Here is a 25591-nt window from a genome sequence, read left to right on the forward strand (position 1 = left end):
GTACATAAATGTGTTTCAGAGAAGGCATGCACTTCCTTTACTGGCTGCCAATTTGAAAGCAGGTGACTTTTAAGGCACTCTAAATGGTTCATTTGGCTCATCAGGTGCCGATGCCCCTTATAACAGCATTTCATTGGTATACCCCTGACCAACGGGTATACCTTCATGTTCTCCTAGGAAGGTGACCATTCCTAGATTCTAGAATGCCAGGTGGGGCGGTTACTCCTTTTCAGTACCAGCTGCCAACTTGTGGAACATCTTGCCCAACCACATTGCAATTTTGAACTCCTATATATCTCTCCGGAAGCAGCTGAAAACCTGGCTCTTCTCCCTCCTGAGACTGTAGCGCTCTGGTCTTTTTTTCTGCAGTATTTTTTACCGGTTCAATCACTTTGGCCCCTGTGGATGTGGACATAATGCGCTTTGTAAAGTTAAAATGCGAATACATAGATCTTCACCCTCTGAACCTCTTCCTCTGGAAGACAAGTTCAAAATGCTCATCTCGTCCCAAGTTCTGTCTGCTCTATATCTATGTGAGCAGATGGTAGCATTGGATTTGGAATATGATTATTTCCACGTTCCAGTCCTGCAGTCCCACAGATGCTACCTGCACTTTCAAGTAGGCCAAGAGTACTTTCAGTTCTCTGTGCTCCCCTTTAGCATTCCCAGTGCACCTCAGGTATTCAAGAAGGTGATGTTGGTAGCAATCTATCTGCATAGGTTGAGAATGCCAGTCTTCCCGTACCTTGGCAACTGACTTCTGATGACTGTCTCTCCTCAATCAGTCGTAAGCCATCTCAAAACGACAGCTCACTTGTTAATAATGTTAGGTTTTTCCATCAATATGCCAAAGTAACTCCTGACTCCATTACGGCTCACCTTCATCATAGCAGTTCTGGATACTGTGCTTTTCTGAGCCTTCCTTCAGTCTTAACAACAAGAACATTAGAGCTACGATCCTAATGTTTAAATCCTTGACCTCGGTCTCGGAGAGAGCACGGCTCTGAGGCTTCTGGGCCTCTTGCATCCTGCTTGTGGAGCACACCAGGTGGCACATCCAAGTTCCACACTGGAATCTGAAATCTAAGTTGGCTCATCGCTAAGGAGACCTATCCAAGTTGCCCCAGAGGTCGTCAGACACTTCGAAAGACCTGCAATGGTGGCCGCTCAACATCCGTTGGACCTGCGCAGACCCCTGTCCCTTTCCCTTTCTGAACTGACAGTGTTGGCAGATGAATCGCTTTTGGGTTTGGGAGTTCACCTGGGAGAGGTGGAGATCAGAGGATTCTGGTCTTGGCAGACATTTGCCTCCACCTGCTGGAGTTGCACGCAATTTGCATGTCACTGAAGGCATTCATCCAGGCCACCATAGGTAGAGATTCTCAAAGACAACACAAATGCCATGTGTTATAACAGGATGGAGTGGGATAGTGGGCCCTGTGCCAGGAGCCTCTACTTCTCTGGAAGTGGCTGAACTCGGAGGACATTTTTACTGATTGCCCAGCACCTGAAGGATCTTTAAATGCCAGGGCAGAAAATTTCAGCTGCTTTTGCCAAGTGGCCCACGAATGCTAGTAACACTCTGAGGTGGCACAAGGCACCTTCCTGCAATAGGGAGAATCTTTGCTTGATCTATTCGCCACCGCAGAGAATATACAGTGTCTACGCTTGTGTGCATTGAAGTACCTGAGACAGTTCTCTCTCTCAAACGCTTTCCATTTTAGTTTGGGCTCAGTACTCCTGTATGCCTTCCCACCCCTACCCCTCCTGCCCAGAGTGCTGAAAAAGATCAAGAAAAACCAGGCCCAAGTCGTCCTAGTTTCTTTGTACTGGGTGAATGATGTGTGGTACTGGGAACTTCCGGCCATGAAAATTTGTCCTCTGATCTGGCTGTCCCTTTGGGAGTACCTTTTGTTGCAACAGCAGGGTTGGGTGTCGTTATCATTCGACCTATTTACATTTGCCAGATCAGCCGTCCCTTTTCAAATCATCTGTTGTGAAGCTTTTCTTTAAAGGGCTGATCCACATGTTTACACCAAGACCTTTTGTGATGCTGCAGTGAGACCTTAATTTGCTTCTCACTTATCTGATGTGCACTCCCTACCAACTAATGCACAGCAGTCCTCTAGGCTTGTTGAACATCAAGACAGTGTTCCTCATCGAAATTACTTCTGCAAGGTGAGTGAGAGGATTCCAGACCCGGGCTGTCCATCAGCCATACCCATCATTCTTCCCGGATACATTGGTCGTCCAAGCAAAAGCTAAATTTCTGTTGAAGGTAGTAACCTCCTTCCACATTGGGCAATCCATTACCTTGCTAGCTTTCTACACCCGAACTCACCTGTCCAAGGAGGAGGAACTCCACCACCATCTCGACCCTAAGAGAGCTCTCAGTTTTTACATTGATTGGAACAGAGAACGTTATTTGAATGATAAACTGCTTATGGGCTTCTCTGTTGCAAAAAAGGGTAAAGAGAACCATCTCCCAATTGTTTTTTTATTTATGAAGATCTGTTATGGGCTTGTTAAAAAGCATCCCCACTGATGGGTTGTGCGCTCACTCCACCAAAGCGAAGGCTGCTTCTACTGCGCTGGTGTGCAGTGTGGTAGTCCTGGAATTCTGCCTGGCTGCTATGTGGGCATACCGCCCCACGTTTACAAACCACTATTGCCTGAACAACTAGGTCCGGTGGGATGGGGCACTTCATCCAATCTGTCCTGAATGATCTCCGGGTGTGAGCCACTCCACAGACCAACCACCTGGGGAGGTTCTGCTTTGGTATCTACTCACAACATGAGAAATTTCCGGTAAGAAATCTGTAGCAGAACAACAAGTTACTTACCTTCGGTAACGCCGTTTCTGGTAGACTTTATCTAGCCACAGATTTCTAACCAACCCAACTTCCTCCCGGTTCTGCCCTTTCTGTGGAATGGACTTACACAGTCCATTACTCGGATCCTAATCTAGAGATCTGCATACTGGGACATTCTGTGGGCTCTTAGTCCAACGACCTGTATAGAAACTGACATTAGCCTGCAGAGGTGGCACAGATATAGTGTCCCCAAATATCACATTCGGGACAAGATAATACAGAGATGTAGTCACTTAACGCCACCATTTACAAGCAATGGAATTGCTATCAAAATTCTCCAGATCAAGTCAGGCTCTTGGTGGAGTTCACAAGGTGAAGAATTTGTGGTAAGGTAGTCTCCACCAGAAAATGTGTTACTTAAGAAACATGTTCTTCTGATAGACTTCTAACCACCGATTTCTCACCTTAGATTATTCCCCAGGCATCAGACTGGATATGGAAAATCTTGAGAAGTACCTCAGCGTGCCGGTAGCTGTTGTGGATCAGCTGCGTGTCGTAAGTGACATGCGCGGTGCCTCCATAGGCACCATTCCAGTGCGCTGACATCAGTTCCTTTTTTTTCCACGCCAACAGAGTGGATCCAGAGAACTACACCGGTCACTGTTTGACTATTTTTAAACTTTGTCGAGTCCTTTTTGAGCAAGTTGTCAAAAAGAAGAAAAATGCCCAGTGTGCTAGGTCCATGTCCCCTAAACCTTGTGGAGAATGTCACAGACCAATCTTTTTCTGATCCCCACTTGTGGTGTCTGGGGCCGGACCACGACTCCGGAACCTGAGCCAGCTGTCAGTCGATGCATCCAAAGCATATGCATGAGTGAGCCATGAAACTTTAAATGGCACAGCACAAGAAAAGCCTTCTCCCGATCCTGTGGAAGATATGATGGCTGGTCACAGTCTGTCTTGCAATCGGTCATCTTCACAGTCCAAGTCATTGTCATTGAAGTAGATTAAGTCGAAAAGGCACAAGAAGTCATCCAAGCGCATGTCGCCTTCTTCCCCTTAATGGTTCTAGGCCCTGCTCCTGCACTCCTCCTACGGAGCTGGAGGCTGGGTCCGCTGTGCGCCACCCCGACTTTGCCAGAAACACCCCCTCGCCTAACTAAAGGAGTTTTATTTGGCCATGCACTCCTTGTTTGGGCCCCTAGTTATCACTGGTGTGCTTTTGGGCCCCAAGGAGCGGAGAGGTTCCCCAGCTGGGGTACCGCCGGCTAGCTTCCTTACCAACGCCAACCGTGTCCTCCCAACGTCTCATCTACGGGTGCCACCTGGAGACCTGGACCCTATTATCTTGTCGTACTCCAAGACGGCGCCACTCCAGAGTAGAAATTGGGTTTCTGATTTACTGGCATGTTGGCCCTGTTCATGCAGCCACTGCAATCCTATTTAGATTAAGGTACAAGCAAACCCCAAATTAAATTGCGCTCAAGCCCTTAGTGGCTTGACACAGAGCAGTTAGGTTTAACTTGACTGCTTTGTGCAACACTTCAACCAGTAAACAGTGAAAATACCTCACAAAAAGAATCCCACGCCAGGTTAGAAAATAGAGCTTAGTTTTGATGAATAGAAGAAGAAAAAAAGAAACTCTAAATAATAGAACCGGAGGTATTTTATTTTTAAGTTTTAGGTTAAAAAAAAGCACCAAAATGCACAAAGTAACACCTTTGGATATCTGGTTGTGCCAAACCGGGACAAAGTCACAAGTTCAGGCCAACCACAATGGAGCACAGGCCGGCTGCAGGGGCCAGCTAAGGCCCGCTGATCAAAGTACCTTAAATCCTGGTTTGTGGGGCGTTGTAAGGATCTGTGTCAAAGATGCTTCACACAGCAGAAGCGATGTCTGTCCCAAGATGTGGAAAGGCTGCGATGTGAGGACCTGCGTCATCGCAGATCCCCTCGACTGTGCTTGCGATGCGAAGTCTGGCATTGAGGCTTTGTTGAGCAGTTGGGACGATTAATCAGAGCTGTGAGGCTGCGATTCCGAGGCCAGTGTTGTTGAGGCTGCCGTCGGCGAGGGATGTGTGAGGTGTCCTGTGCTGAGGATCCATCATGCAGTGGCAGTTCTGATGGCGATGTGGGTATTTGCAAGGTGTCCAATCCATACAGCAGCAGAGATGCATCAGTTCTGCTCAGGGTTGCACCGCAATGTAGAGGAGATGCGTTTGTTCCGCTGGATCCACAGAGGCTGATAAAGCACCTTAAGCCCACTTCCATGGGTTCAGGATTGGAGTCGCACCACTTGGCAGGGTAGATACATAGATGGCAGAGCCCAGGTGCTGATTCAAGGTCGTTTGAAGCCTTTCATGTCTTCAGATCAGGAGACCAGCCAACTAGCCCTTGGGGTCACTCTAGGTTGAAAAGATGCAGGTCTAGTCCTTCTCACCCAGGCAAGAGGGCAGCAGGGCAGCACAGCAAAACAGGAGTCATCCAGAGCCAGGGAACCTGGTAACCCATTGCCCACCCACCCCATCCTACGCTGAAGGCATTTTCGGAGCATAAAAAAGGCAACCCTGGCACCCAGAACTCCAATCTCAACAGGAGTGGCATTAGCATTTACAAGGAAGTGATCAGCACACACTCAGCTATAGACATGAATTAATGTATGAAACCATTTTTTTTATCAATTAAGATCCAAGATCCTGTTTTCTTTTAGTAGATCCAATATTTCCAAGTAAAGCTATCCCTTTTCAAATATTTTGGGCCTGTGTTGGCCACTGCATCTGGAGTCCACAGTCGAACCGCCGTCCGCTCCCCTTGAGTGATCTCTGGAAATGATATCATTTGGATCTACTAAAAGAAACCAGAACGCGGATTTTGATGGTGTTGAATACTGGAGATAATATATCTATCATATGAAAATTTGATGTGATTGAGCCCTGAAGAAGTCCCGGAAGGGACGAAACGCGTTGGCTACACCGTGAGGAGAAAACAAGAATAGAGAATTATCAAAAAATTCGACACGTCTCTATGAAACGTTTTTGATCTTATTTGATGAAAAAAAATATTTCATAAATTAGTTCATGTCTATAGATAAGTGTGTTGCTGATAATTTCATTGTAAATGTTCATGTGAATTTATTCCCTTTGGGAATCAGGAGGTCTTTTGTTCCCTTGATCGTTGCACCACACATAAAAGATTCCCACCAAAATAACAATGTGCGGTATTGTCTAAGGCCTCCTTGTAAATCATTTATTAGGAGTGGCATTAGGACTGCCCTGCTGCACCAGTGACTCGGTGAAAAGAGGCTGCACCAACGTAGACTGAACCTGGTGGCTAGCAGATGAGAAGGGACTGTGCCTGCTGTGTCCGGCTCGTGGAGAAGTCCTCTCCAGAGCTCTGCTGAAGCAAGAGCCTCCAAAGGTTAGTTGGCTGACTGTCTGTTAGCAGCACAGGGCCACAACAGCTGAAGAAGCCTGCTGGGGCAAGTTGGTAGCTCAGATTTTCGCATCACCACCAACCGCAGCCGTGCAGCACAAGAGACCAGGAGAAGATGCTCAAAGTTGCACCAGAGTCTTCGAGACCCAGGAGAGTCATCAGAGTGCAGCTTTTCGCACAGAAGACAAGTTATGGCTGAGGGAAGGATTTGGATGCAAGTGCGATTCTGGGTGACTTGAATTCTACTAGAACCAAGAGGACTTCAGTGGACGTTGATCCCTTTGACCAGGACCGCTTCATCCCGTTGCTTACAGAGGAGTAGCTGCAGAAAGACCCCCGTCAATGTCATCTCAATTACAGCATCCTTGAATATTTTTAGCATCCTGTGTACCTTGCATCAGTACTACTTCCATACTGACTGAAGACTGCTTTCCCCGTCTATGTAACGGTTTCCGAGGACTTTACTGGTCCCTTTGGCTCCCAGCCAGATGTGGTTGCCCAAATGAAAATAACCACATTGATAACTTTTTCGTGATATAGTTTATTAGTATCAAATTTGATATATATAGATGTTTGCGTATGTGTATCTATATAGATATAATATTGATACCATGCTGATGAAATCAAATGTGGTCTAATATGTTTTGTTACAAGTACGCTAATAAGCACAGATTGACACATTTATTCCTACAGAATATCGGTCGCATTCCATGTTAATACCACAGTAGAAAGTAGCAGACTAGAGAAAATACTGCTCAATGCCTCTAAAATTCTATTATAATAACTTCACAGGAAAAAAAAACAATTTGGGCCATACTCAAAAGGCATAGTTATATTAGAAACGGCTTTTACACCATAAAAATGTCTACCAAAACTGATTGGTTTAAGATCTCTTGGAATTTTTTTTAGGAACAGTGCTTTTTCTTGTAAGTTACGCCCTCCCTTATAGTTTGAAAAATGGAAGCTTCCTTCTATTTTCCTCAGTTCTCAGGGCTGCGGGACTCCAATCTGACAAAAGGTGGTAAGAACTGATTAAGCTACCTCTGTCAAGATACTGGAGTGCTAGACAAATGCAACTTAAATGTTAATAATTGGGGATAACGGCTGTGACCAACAATTTTTTTTCTTTCAAATGTAGATAATCATGTCTGCACAGTTCAAATAAATATTTTGGAAACTCCTAAAGCCTGTACCTAGGATATGACTTTTGCTTAGTTTAAAATGTAAGCAGATTTTGTATAAAAATAATTGTTTCTTTAACAATTTCCTTTAAGTGTTACGTGCTTTCCCGCTGCTGGAAAAGTATATCTAAATCGAAACGATCTTCTGATGCCCTTTGTGAGGTATTGCTCCTATTTACAGGGTTTACATGAATTCATCTGTCCATAAATCATTTTCTACTTCTTGTAGAACGGTAGCATGGTCATTGTGTTGTGTCTTCACCCATCTATTTTATAAAGTGTTTTGTTTAACAGTTGTGAATCTTTTTAAAATCAACAAACATAATCTCATTCCTACGTTCCTTTTTCTTGTTTTTTAAATACATGATTTATTTTCATCACAAGTGCACACACTAACGTGTTGAAATCAATCCAGATATAGACTGGATATGGGTCCTTGCCTGCAATGAGCATATATGTTCCTTGATGGTTTACTGTGGTATATTTAAAAATATTTATTTTGAGTTTTTATCAGGAGTGTTGCACTTCTGTTTACCTAATTGTTTTTAGTGTACTGTGTATAGGTTAAAGGTGTCTCGTACTTGCCATGCATTCCAAAAATACTTTGTCATTGAGTCCAATGACGCGTGTAAAGAATGAACTCTGATGCAGAAAAGCACCAGGAATACAGGTACCCTCATTGAAACAAGTTTAAAAATCAGACTATACCTTGCTTCTAGGGACCACATATTCTCCTTGAATATGGATGTCCAGTACGATTTCACCATCTCTCCTGAATGCTATCTCCCGATAGACATTCAAATGGGAATATATTTCTAAGCAAGTTGAAGCTTGTTCTGTCCTGTTTATTAATCTACCCCTGCTGACCGCATCTGATAGTTGATCCAAGGGTAGCTGCGCTGCTGTAGTGCAGACAGCTTGTTGCATTTTATGTGTCACAACATTGAGAGCACATGGTTTTTACCGTTGGTTAGATTTTTTCCTAAAACATGCACAGCCTACTTTTTAAGATGTCTCACAAATGTTGGACGTCCATTTTTAAGTTTCACAAGAGTGCAATGTTGGCAACATTTTTGTAAACAAAAAAAAGTTTAAAACCAGCTTAGAGCCCGCCCATTACTTACCATTAGTTGGCTTCGACGCCAGTCTCCGTTTCTTGCTTCCTATTGGTTAGCCCCTTCGGTGCTCCCAACAGCCATTGCGAGCACTACCTGGCTAGTGCTGCGCACGTCCGTTGGCCGACACGCCCGCCCACTTTTTCAAACCGCCGCAGCGGAATTCGCGCCGCGGTTAACACCGCCTGCTTCCTCCTGGTATTTCAGTGTTTGCCCCTTCCTTGGAGCATGGACCAAGTGCAGTTCCTGCCAGGGCCCTGCCAATAGCCGCTTACTGCAGGTACTTTTTTTTCCCCACTTCTTTTGTCATGCACTGGAAGAGTGCATGTGTCTGCAGTCCTTCCTCCTCACTCCCACCGTCCCTCCTCTTGCCCGCCCTACCTCCGCTTTATGCTGCTGCTTCCTCCTTACTCCCCTGCACCTTCCTTGTGTTGCTTTCCCCACTCCATTCGCTGTCTGTGGGTGCTGCTCCCTCTCCACACCTCTGATGCCTTCCTCCCACCCTCCTCCTGCTGCCTGTTGTAGCTGCTCCCGCCCTCCTCCCTGCACCTCCCATGTGTTGCTTCCCCTCTCCTCCTACTGTCTGTTGTTGCTACTCCCTCCCCCACACCTACCTCATGTTGCTTTCACCCTGCTCTCCTCCCACTGTCCATTGTTGATGTTCCCTCCCTCCTCCACCAACACCTCCCTTGTGTTGCTTGCCTCTCTGTGCTTTTTAGGTCTTGCCTACGCAGCGCGCATGCGCTGCATAAGAGGACCTTTAGCCGTCGTTCAGCTCTTTTTCGAAGCACATACTTGTGCTTGTGGCGGCATACACCTTGCGGGAGTGCGCAGCGGCGCACCACAAGCACGAGTGCAGTGTTTGAACAAGTGAAGCCTGCTCTCCCAAGCGCGCGCACACCTACTGCTGCAGCCTGCACGCTTTTTTTTTGTTTACTTTGAGCGCTAGGCGCACATGCTTGTTCCTCTAGGTTTCCCCTTGTCTGACTACTTGCACCTCATGCCTCCAATTTTCCTGTATATTTGCTGTCCCCAAAGTTGCTTTGTTTTCACTGTTAGTCATTCCACTTTCACCTGAGTTTGCTTGCTTTCCAGCCTCCCTTGTTTGACTGCTTTCCCTGGAGTCTGCCGTTTCTGATCCTTAGCCTGCCCTTTTACCGCACTGTCTGTTTTGCCCTCGAGTCTTTCCATGTTTCCCTCGAATCAGCCCATGGATGATCTTTCTCCCCTCTGTGTTGCCTCGCTCCCCGGCAGAGTCTCTGCTCTCATCTGTCACTGCCGGTCTAGTCTGTTTTTTTTCCCCCAGTGTTGCTGCTCGCCATACATGTCTCTACCCTTGCCACCATCATTCTCTTCTCTCTCTCCTCAGTCTCCCCGCTCCCCTGCGGATTTCCGCTCTCCTCTCTGCCACCCAGCTTCTGTTCTATTTTTCTCAGTTTCAACGCTGTCCCTGCTGCTCCTTCTGCCCTCCTCCCCGTCACCTTCATTTTTCTTCTCTGCCTTCTGCCTCTCCTTTTAATCTCCTCACTCTCTGTCTGTCTAAGCACTCACCCCTTCCACCCTTATGTTCTTTCCCCCTTCAGCTCTCCCTCTCAGTGCCTCTCCTCCGTGTCTCCGCTCTCTCTGCCTGTCTTGCCATCCTTGGTCAGTTCTCTCTACCGTCACCTTCTCTTCTGTCTCGTATCTCTCCTCTCATTCTACCAGCATTGGTCTGTTCTCTCTCCCTTCTGTCTCACCTCTCTCCCTGACAGTCTTTGCTGTCCTTCCTGCCATGCTAGTCCTGTTCTCTCTCCCTTCCGTCTTGCCCCACAGCATGCCACCCCCTCCACCTGTCACCCTTGTCTCCTCTTTCTCCCCTCACCGTTACTGCACTCCCAATCCCTCCACTCTCCTCCCTGCCACCTTCATGATGTTCTTTCTTCTCCTCAGTCTGCCTGGGTCTGGGGTCAGAAATCCACGCGGAGCTGTAAAGTGATGTATAGCGAGATGTGTTGGTCCAGGCAGATGCATGGTTGCTGGGGAAGCTCAAAACTCATTCTTTTAATGGGAATGAACAAGATTGCAAATGTACAAAAGGTATATTTCTGATGTCAAAGACATCCAGTCTCATGCATTGTGGGTGAGACTCAAACATTTGTAGGTTAGTTTGAGCTCTGTCTCACTCAAGGCATATGCCACACCACCTGGGAAGAGTGGAACCTGGTCTAAATATACCCCTTTTCATACCTCTGCTATGTGCAAAGCAACTCCTGGGAGCTGCAGAAGTTTCTGGAAGCAACACCATTTTTGGGGAGTCCTCCTACAGACTCCTTCCTTTAAGGGGCGTAGCCGCTTTGAACACTTATTCCTACTGCTCCACAGATGTCAACCATTCTTCTACCTTAGTGTCGTTTGTGTGTTATTCTTTTAATTATACATTCATTTTGATTTTTATCATTAAACTGATATCAATTCCTATGTTGTCATTCATGTCAAAGTTAAAATAGCAGCGCTTCCTGTGATGTTCTAATATATGCCAATTAGTACTCTCATTAACATTTTTTTTTTACTTGAGAGAACTGTGATGTACTTGTTCTCTCTTTCATGTGCGTCACTCCACCCTCCGTGCTGCTCCCTTTTTTGCGTACTGCCTTCCCCTCCTCTCGCCTTTGTTTACTTTACACACTCCCACCCTGTTGCCAGCTGATCCACTGTCTTTATTCATAAGAGGGTCTAGCAGCAAATAAGTCGCCCACATGATTTTTGAGCGAAAGTCACTGCATGTTCTGTCTTCTTCTTTCTATTATATTTTCATTAAATAGCACAGAAGCCCATCCTTGGGTGTGTGTGTGGCCGTTCACCACTGGCACTTGAAGTAACAATACAAGTTGTAGCACAAATGATAATGTGCCGCAAGGCTAAATACGTATAAGGTCCCAAAAGCGAGACCTATTGGGTATGCCAATGCTTGTTTGGACATATTGTACAGCAGCACGGTCTGATGTGCAACATAGCTTAAAATGGAAAAAGTGCTATGATGGGCTTTTAAAAAAATTACTTTAAGCCATGTTAGTCAGCAGTCTGTGATGCTGTGCAACATACAGGGCTTTAAGTGGGATAAAAAAAACGGTGGGGGGGGGGGGTCTCCTATAGGGGCGTAGCCAATATAATTAAGGGCTTGGCTTAAAACGCACGCTAAAAATCAGTGCTGCGCATAGTGTGCTGCTCAACTGGCATTTTGCTGTTTCTGTCCATTCATCCAGATATATAATATCTATATACAATATATAATACAAATAACCTACACATGCACATTAGCAACACCTATGACTTTGTTGTATATAATATTAAAAATGTTTGAGTTCTTGTTGGCGAGGTTGTGGCGTAACGCTAGAACTACTGACTTTCGAGCCTGAGAGCGGTTTGAGCCTGACATCCTCTCAGCATCTTCTGATTCAAAAAATGAGCACGTCCTTGTGTAATGAACTGCTGCTCATGTTTGCGTTGTATAAAACTGAAAAATGAGTCACTTTGAAGTTACATCAAAAGCATTGACGGGTGCTACTATTGCACACTTGTTTTTTATTTCTCCCTACCCAGAAGGTAAAAAGGGACAGCCCGAGAGGGACCCGTTTCGGCACCTGCTTTTAAGAACTGCCCGTGCCGAGCACTGGCAAGACCCAGCCCACTTAATGCCCTGGCAACATGTCTAAAGATATCGAAAAAGTCAATAGCTCCTGCATAGGCAAAACCTTTTGGCTTTACCAGTGCTTGTTCAAAATGTGCCTGGGGTCATATCTTTCATTAGTCTCCATTTCCCAAGGCAAGAGATCTGAGAGATCCACAAGCTTCATTTATTGTGTTTTTTATATCTACAGTGCAGGAGGTGTCTGCACTGTACACATCCGCAGCAAATAAAAATGGCAAGCTGATGCCATTTGGTGCTTCATCGAGAAGGCCTTTTGCTATTGTGTGACCCAATATATGGCCTAACTAAGTTCACCACGCCACAGACTTTTCATTGATCTTTTTATTTTCACGGAGACCAAATCTAAATGGATATTTTTTATTTCTTAATGTATGGGGACTTTCATATTTAAAAACCCTGTTCACGTGGCTGCTTGCTGCTATTCCTTACAGATGGGCTTTTTAGGTCGAGCCTATGGCAGCGAGCATGCGCTGCATAGGAAATCAACCTCTTGGAATCACTTCAGCTTCATAAGAAGCTCGTGCATGTGGTGCTCACACGCCACTGGCCTTTGCTTCTGGCTTCAGCATCCAATTGGCCAAAGGCATGTGGATGTCCCAGCTTTTAGGAAAATGTTCACTCCCAGAGCGTTTTGCTCTCGGGAGCCAGCAGCGGCACGCAGGCTGACATCTGTTTTGTGTCACGCAGCGGCGTGCAGGCTAACATTTGTTTTGTCACCTGCCGCGGCTTTCATTGTGGTCCCGTTTATTACTTCCTGATTTGGCTTTCTCCGGGCTGAGCTCACGCTTCCCCGAGCCTTATTTATTCTTTCCTCGCACTGCCGGTTTTTGGTTCCTACCTGCTGTTGCAGTCAGGACACTATCTCCCGCAACCGCTTGTTTTGCAATTGTAGCGCAAAACCGATAAGAAGCCATTGCAGCGCTTTACGTAAGCACTAGTTCTCTAGTTATAAAGTGGCAGCTCGCCGCGCTTCTTTAATAATGATGGCCGCACGTGTTTTTTGGTTGGTTGTGGGCTTCTTTTGTTGCTCGCAGCTTGCCTAACTCAACTCTTGTGGCTTTATTTGCAGTGCAGCATTCCGCATTTGATCTTTAACAATTGCGGCCAAGGCTGATCTTCAGAGCTGGGAAGGGAGCGGTAGGCTTTCTTGCCTGCTCTCGGTTGGTCATGGGTCCTGCCAGGAGAATGCTGGAGGATGTATTTTATTTCTGTTTTATCTCCCTTGCCGCTTCCGTCTGTGTGGTCGAGGTTGGCTCGCAAGTGGCTCCTGTGGCTTAGGTCTGGGGTGGGATCAGTAGGAAGTACCCACTCTGGTGAAGAGGTGCCACCTCCTCTAGGACACCTCGAAACCCGGCCGTCCTCCCACTGCTCATGACATCGGCAGAAATAGCAGCTGGAAGGAAAGACTAGAAATCATGTAGCCATGGCGATTGGGAACGGAAGTCTAGATGGTACAAGTGCGAGACTGCCTATTAAGTCTCTTCCGTCGCAGCCTATTTTGTTTGGTTTTTATCCAACTTTATTAGCGTGTGAACAAACTCATTCAACCTCCCACAATATATAAAGCAAGCTTTAGGCAAAAAGCAGTTTTGGTGTTTGCATGTTTTGCGTTTTAATAAGGATGTTACGAGTTGTGGGGCGGTTGGCACATGTAAAACGGTGTTGCTTTGCAAGTGGTTTCAGTTGACACGTCTAGCCAATGCTGGCTTTTTTTATGGTAAATACAGTTTTACATTATAAGCATTGCAAAGTATTGTCCGGACTTTTTGTCGCACCTAGGCAGCGAGCTTGAAACATTCCTCCCCCTTCTAAATTTTTTAAGTAGCTTGCCCACGCACCTGCAAACACATGGCATCACTTAAATCAGAACGCGCAGCTTTTATTTTGTCAACGCGTTAATTTTACTTTGAGGCAGCATTCTAAACTCCCATTTCTACGCAGCATTTATACATTCACACACACTCAAATGCAGCCCTTTCCTGAGAAATTGTGATTTTTTTTTCCCCAGCCAGCATATTATGTTTGTTTCTCCCTCCCTCATACCCCATTTCCCATTTTCAGGTTCACCAGCGCCACAAGGTCATTCAAATGGCATTAACACTATGCAAATATCATCACACCACTACTGACAAAAAAAGTAAAAAAACACTGTCATTTTCAACACCAAAAGCTCTTAACTTTCACAAATGCGAGACCTGTTGCATTGCCAATGCTTGTTTTTTGTTGACGCCTTTGCCTCTGCATCCGGAACTGGAACAGCATTGTTATGGATTTGTTTTTTTCTCCTTTTTAATCCCAAAAGCAAGCAAGGCAGTGACATTCTCAGCTGCTGACTGTAAAGGAGCCCATTTTGTTGGCCAACTACTGCTTGAATGTCGAACTATCACTTTAATGGAAGTAGCTTACACATTTTACATCCTGCTCTTTATAAGACACTTTTCTTCCCACTGGCATCGGAAGGGCACCCTTCTACAACTACATTAGCAGCAATAGAAGTCAATCAATCATGTGTTTGTTAAGCGCAACTACTCACCCGTAAGGGTCTCAAGGCGCTGGGAAAGAGGGGAGATGCAGGTTCCAGTCCAACAAGGAGGGGGGTCTGTCGAAGAGCCAAGTTTTGAGGTTTCTCGTGAAGATGGAGTGTGATGTCTGTCTGAGGTGGAGTGGTTGGGCGTTCCAGGCTTTGGCCGCAAGAAAGGAGGAGCGGCCTCCTGATCTGGTCTTTCTGGTGCGGGGGACCACGGCGTAGGAGAGCTGGGCTGATCGTAGGGTCCTTTGGGGTGCATGGAATTTGTGTCTGCTTTTCAGGTATGCTGTTCCGGTGTTGTGGAGGGCTTTGTGTGCGTGGGTGAGGATCTTGAAAGTGATTCTAGTCTTGATGCGGAGCCAGTGGAGTGTGCAAAGGTGCTGGGAGATGTGGCAGTGTCTTGGCAGGTTGAGGACTAGTCTCGCGGCGGTGTTCTGGATGTTTTGTACCTTTCTGGTGAGGTTTTTGTTTATTTCGGCATAGAGTGCGTTGCCGTAGTAGAGTCTGCTGGTGACTAGGGTGTGAGTGACGGTCTTTCTGTGCTCGAGGGGAATCCATTTGAAGGTCTTGCGTAGTCGGTGGAGGGTGTGGAAGCAGGAGGATGCGACGGAGGTGATCTGGCGGTCCATTTTGAGCTCGGAGTCCAGGATGATTCAAAGGTTGCGTGCGTGGTCCGTGGGGGTGGGTGGGCTTCCGAGGGAGGGGGGCCACCAAGTGTCGTTCCAGGCGTTAGAGTGTGGGCCCATGATGAGTACTTCTGTTTTGTCGGTGTTGAGTTGTAGGCAGCTGCTTTTCATCCATTTGGCAACAGCTTCCATGCCTTCTTGAAAGTTGTGTTCGTTGGATAGGGAGAGGATGAGTTGGGTGTCATCTGCGTATGAAACAATGTTGAGTTTGTGGGTTCTGACGATGGGGGCAAGCTGAGCCATGTAGACGTTGTAGAGTGTGGGTCGGAGGGAGGACCCCTGGAGGACTCCGCACGTGGTTGGTGTAGGGTCCGAGAGGAAGGGAGGGAGTCTGACCCGTTGCGTTTTGAAGAGTGGATCCAGTTGAGGGCCTTGTCTCAGATCCCTGCGTCGTGGAGTCTGCGTGTTTGGTTGCGGTGGGAGACTGTGTCGAATGCCGCTGAGAGGTCGAGGAGAATGAGGGCTACTGTTCCGCCTTTGTCCAGTAGGGAGCGGATGTTTTCTGTAGCGGTGAGGAGGGAGGTTTCTGTGCTGTGGTTTTTTCTGCGGAGGAGTCGAGGATGTTGTGCTCTTTGATGAAGGTGGCGAGTTGGCTATTGATGGCTTTCTTGATGACTTTCGCTGGGAACGGAAGCAGGGAGATAGGTCTGTAGTTTTTGAGGTTGGTGGGGTCCGCCAAGGGCTTCTTCAGGAGGGGGTTGATCTCTGCGTGTTCTCAGTCGTCGGGGAAGGACGCGGTCGCCAGGGAGCGGTTGATGGTGTGGCGAAGCATGGGTGCGATGGTGTCGGCGGCTCTGTTGAAGACGTGGTGGGGACAGGGGTCCGTGGGGGCCACGGAGTGGATTGACTAAATCGTCTTCAGTGTGTCTTCTCGACTCCCTCCTAAAACTCTAGGAAAGTTCTTGCTACCCCCTCTCACTTGCGGATGCGTGTAGGGCTAGGGGATTCCCAGAGGACTATCAAGGCTCTGTGGTTGCCGTGCTCAGATCGGCAGGTTTTCTCTCATTGAACGACCAGGCTGTTCATACTAATTTGCCAGGTCATTTCCTTGCTTTGTTCCACCTTTGGCAGCCTAAAGTAAAAATGAGGCATGGTAGAGGCCCGTCGTGTCACTCCTATCAGGGACTTTAAATCCAGGCCTGTTTTTGTTCAGACCTTTTTAAACTTAGTAATTGTTTTACCCACTTGTAAATGTGTTACCCACTAATCCACATGCTTAGACAGTGCTGGAAGCGCCTCTGTAATTGGCTGTTACACTTTTCAATTTCATCAGCCACTTCTTATTAGCATCAGTCATTTCTTATCTTTTATTTTGTAACCACCGAGATGCATGTTAGAGAACAAGAGAGAACCATTCAGAAGTCAATGGCTCAAGCCCATCTGGAAAATATCTGCTACATATTTTTTACCTGTCTGTGACATAGCAAAGATGGACCTCGAAGCATTTTCTTTCCCTTGATAAAATCAGCGGATCGTGTATTTTGCTGCAAATATTTATTTTTGGTCAATTTTGCCATGCTCAAATCAATACATTACATTATACAAGTGGTCCTTCTTAGGACCAAGAGTAATGTATTTCCTGATAATGGGGGAAGCTTACATTTTTGTCAGACTCGATATAACTCTTACACTCACCAATCTTCGTTTTATGGTCCTCGCACCACCAACCCACCTAGGGAGGGTTCACCTTCCCCTGACCCAATTCATACTCTAAACACGTGTGCCTCCCAATGACTTCAGTGATAACACCATCCCTAAAACGCTACCTTATCCTCCCAAAAAATGTTCGTCTGTCGGTTACAGTGATATCACCATCCAGCCGTCGACTTTCCTCTTTAGAGATTGGAAAGATTAAGAGGTGTGTGGCTGCTCAGCATCACACTAGGCTGCACCAGGAATGTGCTACCAGTCTGGAATCTGTGAAGAGACGAAACATCAGAGAAACTGTGGTACATTATAGGGAAATGATCTCTTACTAGTTTATTGAATAGCTAACGACGTACGAAGGCAAGTACAAAGTCATATTGGTACAAATAAATGGAAACCCTATAATTGTATTAGATTCTTTAATTTCGTGTTAAGAACATTTACAGACGTTTTAATAAATAGTAGAAACTTCTCTGCAGTGCAAACAGGAAGGGTGCAAAATTAAAGGGGGGGGGGGGCGGCACAATCTGAAGTGTCTGCATGTCTTCTAGATTATAGGCAATTATAATTCGTTTTTTTGCAGGTATTATGTGCCTGATACCACAGCGGCTTTTTTCAAGTTTTAAACAGAACACTTTATATGATATCTTCATTGTAACTGTCTCTTGCATCGGTCTGGAATTATCTCAATCTTAAAATCGGAGTATTTGGAAGAAAATTAGTAAATAGCGCGGTTAATCAGGCGCTATATAAATGATAAATAAAAATGTACCCCGATTTTTGACAGTAGAGATGGTTTCAATCCGATGTTCTATTGTAACTGTATAGATTGATTTCCATCTCTCATAAATAATATCACCTATCCATCTTTTTCGCCATTTGTTCATACGACTTGCTCATTAAATATGTTGTGTTTGTGTGTCTTTTATCAATCAAGTGGAAGCGATGCTCGGGTAGGAAATTTCCTTTCCAACTTAAATCCAGCTAGCCAAAGCCTCTTAACTAAGTGTGCCTTTCAGTGTGATCGGGTTGAAATAGTTTGGCCATTCTCTGCTTTTTACCTTTTGCTGTATACTGATGCGTGTTTTCACTTGATATTTTATAAAGAGTGGTTCCCCGAAAAGGTTATTTTTAAATTATTTTATAAGGAGCTTTTTCTCTTTACCAAAAATAACAAGAATGTAGATGCTTAGCTCCGTGCTCCTGTAACCTTAATTATACGACCTGCGGAGTATATAGACATGTGAATCTCCGTGGGCCCAGTTTTTAAGTTTTTCGTTATCTATAAGCAACTTAAGTATAGAAAATACTGAAAACCACATTTGCAAAGATCAAGTTAATTTACCGATTCATGAGAAACTAATCTCCGATTTTATTCTCGCAAACTACATTTTCCAGTTTGGACTTCGTGCATTCGCAGATCGTGGGCATGTGAAACAATTATGTGCATTTCTTTGTACGTCCACGTACATAAATTGGTAACAATCCAAACGTGTTAGTTTCTTGATATTAACCTGTCATTTGCAGTTAGCAAATCACACTGAAAAATTAAATAGATTCACTTTCAGCAGAGGCTGGTAGACATGAAGAAGAAACCCTCCCCAGAACTGATGGTTGCAGATGTAGTTAAGTGAACTGGTTTCTTAATAGGAAAAAAAAAATCCCTCGGAGAAACTAAAAAAAAGGCTGACATTGTTCCGATGGAATTGTACTGTTAAACATTCAATCCAGTAGCCACGGACAAATGCAACTGGCAGGTAGTCTGCTGAGTCAGGGTCACCCTTCGCTTTCAGCGTAGTTTGTTGTCAGATCCGTGTTTGTTTGAGAATCTCTTACTCATGAACTGCTGGGCTCTGATGTCAGCTTACCAATTCGAACATGTCAAATCCTTTGGTCTGGGCCTACTTCCTGACTGCTCATTTTCAGCCCAGTAAAGGTTCAACAGGTTAGCTTTTCGTAACTTTTCGGCAGTTGTAGAGTGCAGTGTGACCTGTACTTTGTGTTTCCAGGACCTTGTCAAGACTGAAAACAAGAAAAATGCGACTCCAAGAATCGCCAATACACAGTGTTCTGTTTCTGGCCCTGCTGCTGGGAACCAAAAGGTTTGTAGTACCTTTTTGTGTCGCCGTTCAAGTTCTTGCTTTGTTATCGGGAAGTGTGACTTTTATACCCCTACTTTGAGTTGTAGTTTTATAAATAAATTCAAATATTGTACCTCTGTAAATATCATGTAGAGTTTGTATGAAGTGTATTTGCTAATTACTGCACTTTTCAAAAACGATGAACCTAGCTGTTTTTGGAGTGAAATCTCTGAAGGTAGCGTAGTTGGAGAAGAATTGACAATATTGACATTCTATGTGCATTGTTTTCTCCAGCATGCTTCCACAAACTGTTTCCTACGCATCGTATCTTGGGGCGAATGCTCTGTGATACTGTGCTGTAGCATGTAGACTCTGGTAATTCTATATTTGCTCGTGAATTCTGTCAAAGCATGCCTGTAAATCTGCTGTTACGTACAGTATCCAGAACATTTCTTATCTGGCAGAATCTCCTGGGTCACATTTTCTTTGGTATAGCAACAAGGAGTGCCTGTCAACTTGCATGATATACTAGTTTATTTGCTTGCCCGGTGGTAACATCTTATTTTCTACACAAGAGCCTGGGCGTTTCTTTTTTTAACTTTGGAATAGCCGACTTATCTTAACACATGATTGCAGTATTTCTATTTGCCTTTAGTCAACTGTCACAGGGATTCTAATAGGGTATATTTCTCTAAGAGCATGCATCATTCTATGGGGAGAAGTCCATTCTCTTGGGCAAACATTTAGTCTTTGTGAGTGTTTCACTTCTGATGGATACTTCTAGCCACAGATTCATCACCTTTTGAATTCCCCCAGGTGCCAGACTGGATCTGGAAATGTTTCCAGCAATTGCTCCCACACACTGGTAGGTGGTGCAATCAGACGTCGCAGTAGCCTCGTCCAACCTCCGGATTTGACAGCACTGAGGCATACATAAGTGCTATACTCGCACACAGATGTCAGTTCCTAAATTTTCTACACACATTAATGCCGATCAGGCATTCCACTAGCAAACTTTTTTTGGTTCCTCACAGACTTCCCCCAAAACATTTTGGGTATGCTATAATATTTGGTAGAGAGTTGTAGCTGCAGATTCCTTACCTTTGAATTTCCCAGGTGTCAAGCTATCTGGAATCTTTTGCTGAGCAATAAATACCCCTTGCTCGCACCATCTGGTGGATCCATTCAGCTCCGTTTGACATCAGTGTCATCGTTAGCATCGGTTATGATGTTCCAGTACCAATATAGGTGTCACCCAGGCACGCGGATGTTGGATATTTTCTTTCCGCGCTAGTTATGCACCGATTCAGGAAGAGCTACCCCTCCATCGCTTTTTGACATCCTTTTTCTCGACTTTGTCGACTTACAGAGTTTTTCCATCGTGTGCGAGGATGTCTTAGAGGAAGACTGGGTTCAAATCGTGCGGGGCCTGTCCCCACACGATGTTGGTCACCTATCCCCACCTAGTCTGCCTCTGGTGTCTCTAGCACTACCATGATCCAAAGTAGTGCTTGGACTGCCTGGTGATGGCTCCTAAGACCTCATAGGATCGGGCTTTGAAGCTCCTTGCGAGCCAACAACCGACACCGTCAAGTGAGACTCTGCAGAGGTCCCAACCGAGGAATAGAAGGAAGCGGGACTGTCCTCGAAGCCCAAAGTCCTCTTCGCCCCACTTGAGGTCATCGGGGAAGAGGCACAAGAAGTCGTCGTCCAAGCGGACTTCATCTTCACCTAGACTGTCAAAGGAGGTAAAGAGCACCGACACTCTAGGCATGGTTCTACGGAGCCAGGGTCGACTTCGTGCCTCCCTTCTTTTCCAGGAGCCAGAGCGCCCCCACTCAGATCAAAGAGTTTTCTACGAGGCCAAGCGCTGTGTGTTTGAGCGGGTCGACCTCTCTGGTAAGCCTTTGGGCCCGCAGGGTCAGAAGGGACCATCTGATTACACACAGTCTGCACCAGCCACGGCGCAGTGAGGCTCCAGAGACCCGATCTGAGTTGACGCCAGTCGTGCCATGCGACCTCCCCCACCGCCTGACACGAAGTCTGTGCCTTCAGCACCACCAGTGCCAGCCCCATTCTTATCCCAGACGACACGGAGTCTGAACGACGTCTCTCGACGCAGATTCAGACGTCGATTGAACCCAGGGGTTCTATTTTGTCGCCTGAACACTTTGTGGACGTGTTAGGCATGGGAGGGGTCTATGGACCCCCTGGAACACCAGGATGACTCTGCTGAGCAGTTGGACTGGTATAGGGAACTTGGGGAAGCCAGTGGACTGGATACTTCTCCAGGTACTGGCATGCTCTCTTGCCAACTGTGGCTACTGGGGCGGGTGGCATCTTATGCCATAATGGTAAAGAGGGAAGCCAAGCTCCTTGGACTGGAACTGCCCTCAATGATGGTCAGGTCTAATCTCCTAACTGAAGTGCTTCAGCCTGGGACTCCCACCTCAGAACACCTTTTTCCCTTTAATGATGCACTTACTGATGTCCTTCTAGGCATGTGGTCAAAGCCTAGCACAGGGGCTCCTGTGAATAGGACAATTGCACGCTGCCATCGCCCAGCTCCGGGCGACCCAAAGTTCCTCAGCCAACACCCCACTCCAGAAAATTTGGTGGTGCAGGCCTCTGCGTCACAGGGCGCGTTCCCTTCCGTTCCTCCGGATAGGGAGTTCAAGAAGCTGAATTCATTTGGGAAGAAATGTTTATTTCCTCCAGCCTGGCATTGTGGTAGGTGAATACTGCGTGCTTATTAAAACGGTTCTCCCACTTCCTCTGGGAGACGGTTGCACAAGTGCTGCCACAAGTCCTGAAGTAGGCCCTGGCTTTTCTCTCTCAGGCCGTTAAAGATGGGAGAGATGCAGCAAAATTCACCATAATGTGTGACCTTGATACGACTGATTCCCTGGGTAGATCGATTTCCACGACAGTGGCCTTGAGGCGCCATGCCTAGTTTTGGAAAGCTGGCTTCTCGGTTGATGTCCAGGCAAATCTGATGGACATGCCGTTTGATGGAACCCATCTTTTTGGAGAAAAGGCAGATCCAGCCGCAGTGAAATTCCAGGACTCTCGAGCTACGGCCAGATCCATGGGCCTCTCTTCCGCTCCTCATGGGCAGTCTACTTTTCACCCCTTTAGTGGCAACGGAAGGGGCTTCCAGCTGCGTCAGCTGTATCCCAGCCATCGTCCTGCGCAGGCTTCCCAAGCCGTGCGAGGACGTGGATGCGGTTCATCCCGACCTAGGAAAGGAAGCCAGAAGTAGTCAGACACCCTGCCCTCGGCAGCCTACAAGCACACCTAGTCTGACTGCAAGACCACACCACACCACACCACTCCAGTTGGTGGGAGAACTCCTCATCTTCTCCCCCACTGGAGGTCCATAACATCAGACAAGTGGTTCTTGCAGATCATTCAGGAGGGCTATTCTCTTCCTTTTCTTTCTTTTTCTCCTCCCATTCTGCCAAGTCAGGAATGGCTGACGGAGCATCATTTAAAATTGCTCCAGGTGGAAGTTAGTTATCTTGGCCAAGGGAGCTATAGAAAGGGTCCCAGGTTCAGAAGTAGGCAGTGGTTGTTATTCCCGCTACTTTCTGATTCCAAAGAACAAAGGGTTAAGGCGCATTTTAGATCTTTGGACCGTCAATCTCCTCCTCAAGAAGGTGAAATTCAAGATGCTCACTCTAGCTCAGGTCGTGTCTGCCCTAGACCAAGAAGACTGGATGGTAGCGTTGGATCTGCAGGATGCATATTTTCATATCCCTATCCTGCTGGGCCACAGGCGTTACCTGCGATTCAAGGTAGACTGCGAGCACTTTCAGTTTATAGCGTCCCCTTTGGCAGTACCAGTGCCCCTCGGGTGTTCACCAAGGTGATGGCAGTGGTCACAGCTCATCTGCACAGGTTAGGGGTGTCAGTCTTCCCCTACCTCGACAGCTGGCTGTTGTAGGCGTCCTCGCCCCATGCTGTTGTCTTCCACCTTCAGATTACGGCAAACCTCCTGTATTTGCTGGGGTTCTCTATAAATGTGCCGAAGTCACACCTGACTCCTTCTCAGATGCTCCCTTTCATCGGAGCTTGTCTGGACGCAGTTCATTTTTGGGTCTATCTTCCTGAGCAGCGAGTCTGGGATATACAGGTTATGATTACGATGTTTCGGCCTCTATCCTGTATTTCGGTGAGACTGGCTCTGAGGCTGTTGGGTCTCATGGCCTCCTGCATCCTGTTAGTAAAGCATGTCAGGTGGCGTATACAGGTTCTGCAGTAAGACTTGAAGTTCCAGTGGGCACTGCATCAGGGAAATCTCACTGATGTGGTTCAGATCTCAGAAGGAACTGCAAAATATCTGCAGTGATGGTTGACGAACCGCAATTGAGTTAACGGCAGACCCATCTCCCTTCCCCAACCAGGTCTGTCATGACCCGTACTTCACTTCTAAGATGTGGCGGCCATCTGGGAGAGGTGGAGATCAAGGGACACTGGTCTTCGGCGGAGTCGGGGCTCCACATCAATATGCTGGAGCTTCGAGGGATTCAGTTGCCATTGAAGGCATTTCTTCCCTCTGTAAGGGGAGGTCAGGGCATGTGTTCACGGAAAACACCACCTTGATGTAGTACTGCAACAAGCAGTGCGGGGTGGAGTCGTGGGCCCCTTATCAAGCGGCCCTGCGTCTCTGGACATGGCTGCAACAGCAGGGCATAACCCTAGTGGTTCAACACCTGGCAGGTTCTCTGAACGCCAGGGCGGACGAACTCAGCCATCGATGCCTAGCAGATCACAAATTGCACCTCCAGTCGGAGCTGGCGCAAGGGAGAACATTGTGTTAGATTTGTTCGCCCTCAAAGAGAACACCCAGTGTCAGCAGTACTGCGCTCTTATGTTTCCAAGTGGCTCTCGCTCGAAGACGCTTTTTGTCGCAAGTGGAGCTCCGGCCTGCTGTACGCCTTTCGGCCCATACCATTCCTGCCCAGGGATCTGAAGAAGATGAGGAGTGACCGGGCCCAAGTCATTCTTGTGGCTCCAGAATTAGCAAGGAGAATCTGGTATCCAGAGCTTCTTAAGATGAGCATTGATCCTTCGGGAGGATCTTCTGTTGCAGCCGCAGGGGAGGGTCTAACACCCAAACCTATTGGCTCTGCGCCTCCATGCATGGAGATTGAGCAGCGACAGTTGATGGCTTTTAACCTTCCTCCCGAAGTATGTAACATTATTTTGGCTGCCAGGTAGCCCTCCACTAAGCTAGTATACGCCTGCAGTTGGCAAACATTTTTATATACTGTACAGAAATGTCTATTGATCCTTTTTCTGCTTCTCTTTCCACTGTTTTTATTCATTCTGACCTTTGCCCAACAGGGCTCTGCTTTGGAAACTCTCAAGGGTTACCTTCCTGCTCTATCTGCTTGTTTGTGGCTGCCAGCCCAGCCCTCTTTCTATAAGTCTCTGATTGTGCATAGGTTTCTAAAAGGGCTGGCTCACTTGTTTCCACCCACGCCCTTTGTTATGCCTCAGTGGGACCTTCATTTGGTCCTCACCTACCTAATGTGTGCTCCCTTCGAGCCTTTACATAACTGTCACCTCTGGCTGTTGACCATCAAAACAGCCTTTTTCGTGGGTATTACATCTTCCCGGAGGGTGAGTGATTTGCAGGTGTTCTCTTGCTCACCTCCCTTAATGATGTCTTTTCCAGGCAAAGTGGTGCTTCGCACCCGGGCTTCCTTTTTACCAAAGGTTGTGACCCATTCCATCTAGTCAATCCATCACTTTACCCGCCTTCTTTCCTCCCCTAGATCCCGCTAAAGAGAAGGAGCGTCTCCACCGACTGAACCCAAAAAGAGCATCGTCATTCTCCCTTGAGTTCAGTGTGGATGACCAACTCTGTGGGGTACATGGGAGCTAAGAAGGGAAGGGCAGTGCGGAAAAGGGCCATCTCTCGCTGGGTCGTTCTCTGCATTAAGATCTGCAATGCCTTGGCAAAGAAGCAGCAGCCCTCCGAGGGATTAAGGGCCCCTTCCACCAGGGGGAAAAGGCTGCGACTGCAGCCTTGGCTCGGGATGTCCCAATCCTGGACATCTGTCAGGCAGCAACGTGGGCATCTTTGCACACATTTGCCAAACACTACTGCCTGGACAAACCAGTTCGCAGGGGCAGTGATTTTGTCGGTTCGGTCCTGCAGGACTTCCTAGCTTGGTCGGCCAACCCCCGCCCCGCCCCCCTGCCAGGTAGGTATGGCTTGGGTATCTAATTCAGAGGTAAGGAATCTGCAGCTAGAAGTCTCTATCAGATGAACATGTTGCTTACATTTGGTAATGCAATATCTGGTAGAGACTCTAGCTGCAGATTCCTTACGTCCCTAACACTGCCTCCCTGCCTTGCGGACTAATGTTGTAGGGCTAGGGTTACTCCCCCTTTGCAGGGTCCTAGTTTT

The 25591-nt window shown here is 46.8% G+C and overlaps 1 protein-coding gene across 1 annotated transcript in view; it reads left to right on the top strand.

Moving 5' to 3' along the window:
* KIF20B (kinesin family member 20B) overlaps nucleotides 1-25591 on the top strand; it is a 556993-nt gene that overhangs the window by 493965 nt on the left and 37437 nt on the right. The window contains exon 31 of the mRNA XM_085621389.1: nucleotides 19099-19191. Coding sequence (XP_085477515.1) covers nucleotides 19099-19191 — 93 coding nt within the window. The remainder of the gene's footprint in view (nucleotides 1-19098; nucleotides 19192-25591) is intronic.

This window comes from Triturus cristatus, chromosome 1_2 (assembly GCF_964204655.1).
Source record: "Triturus cristatus chromosome 1_2, aTriCri1.1, whole genome shotgun sequence".
In the NCBI taxonomy this organism is placed as follows: Eukaryota; Metazoa; Chordata; class Amphibia; order Caudata; family Salamandridae; genus Triturus; species Triturus cristatus.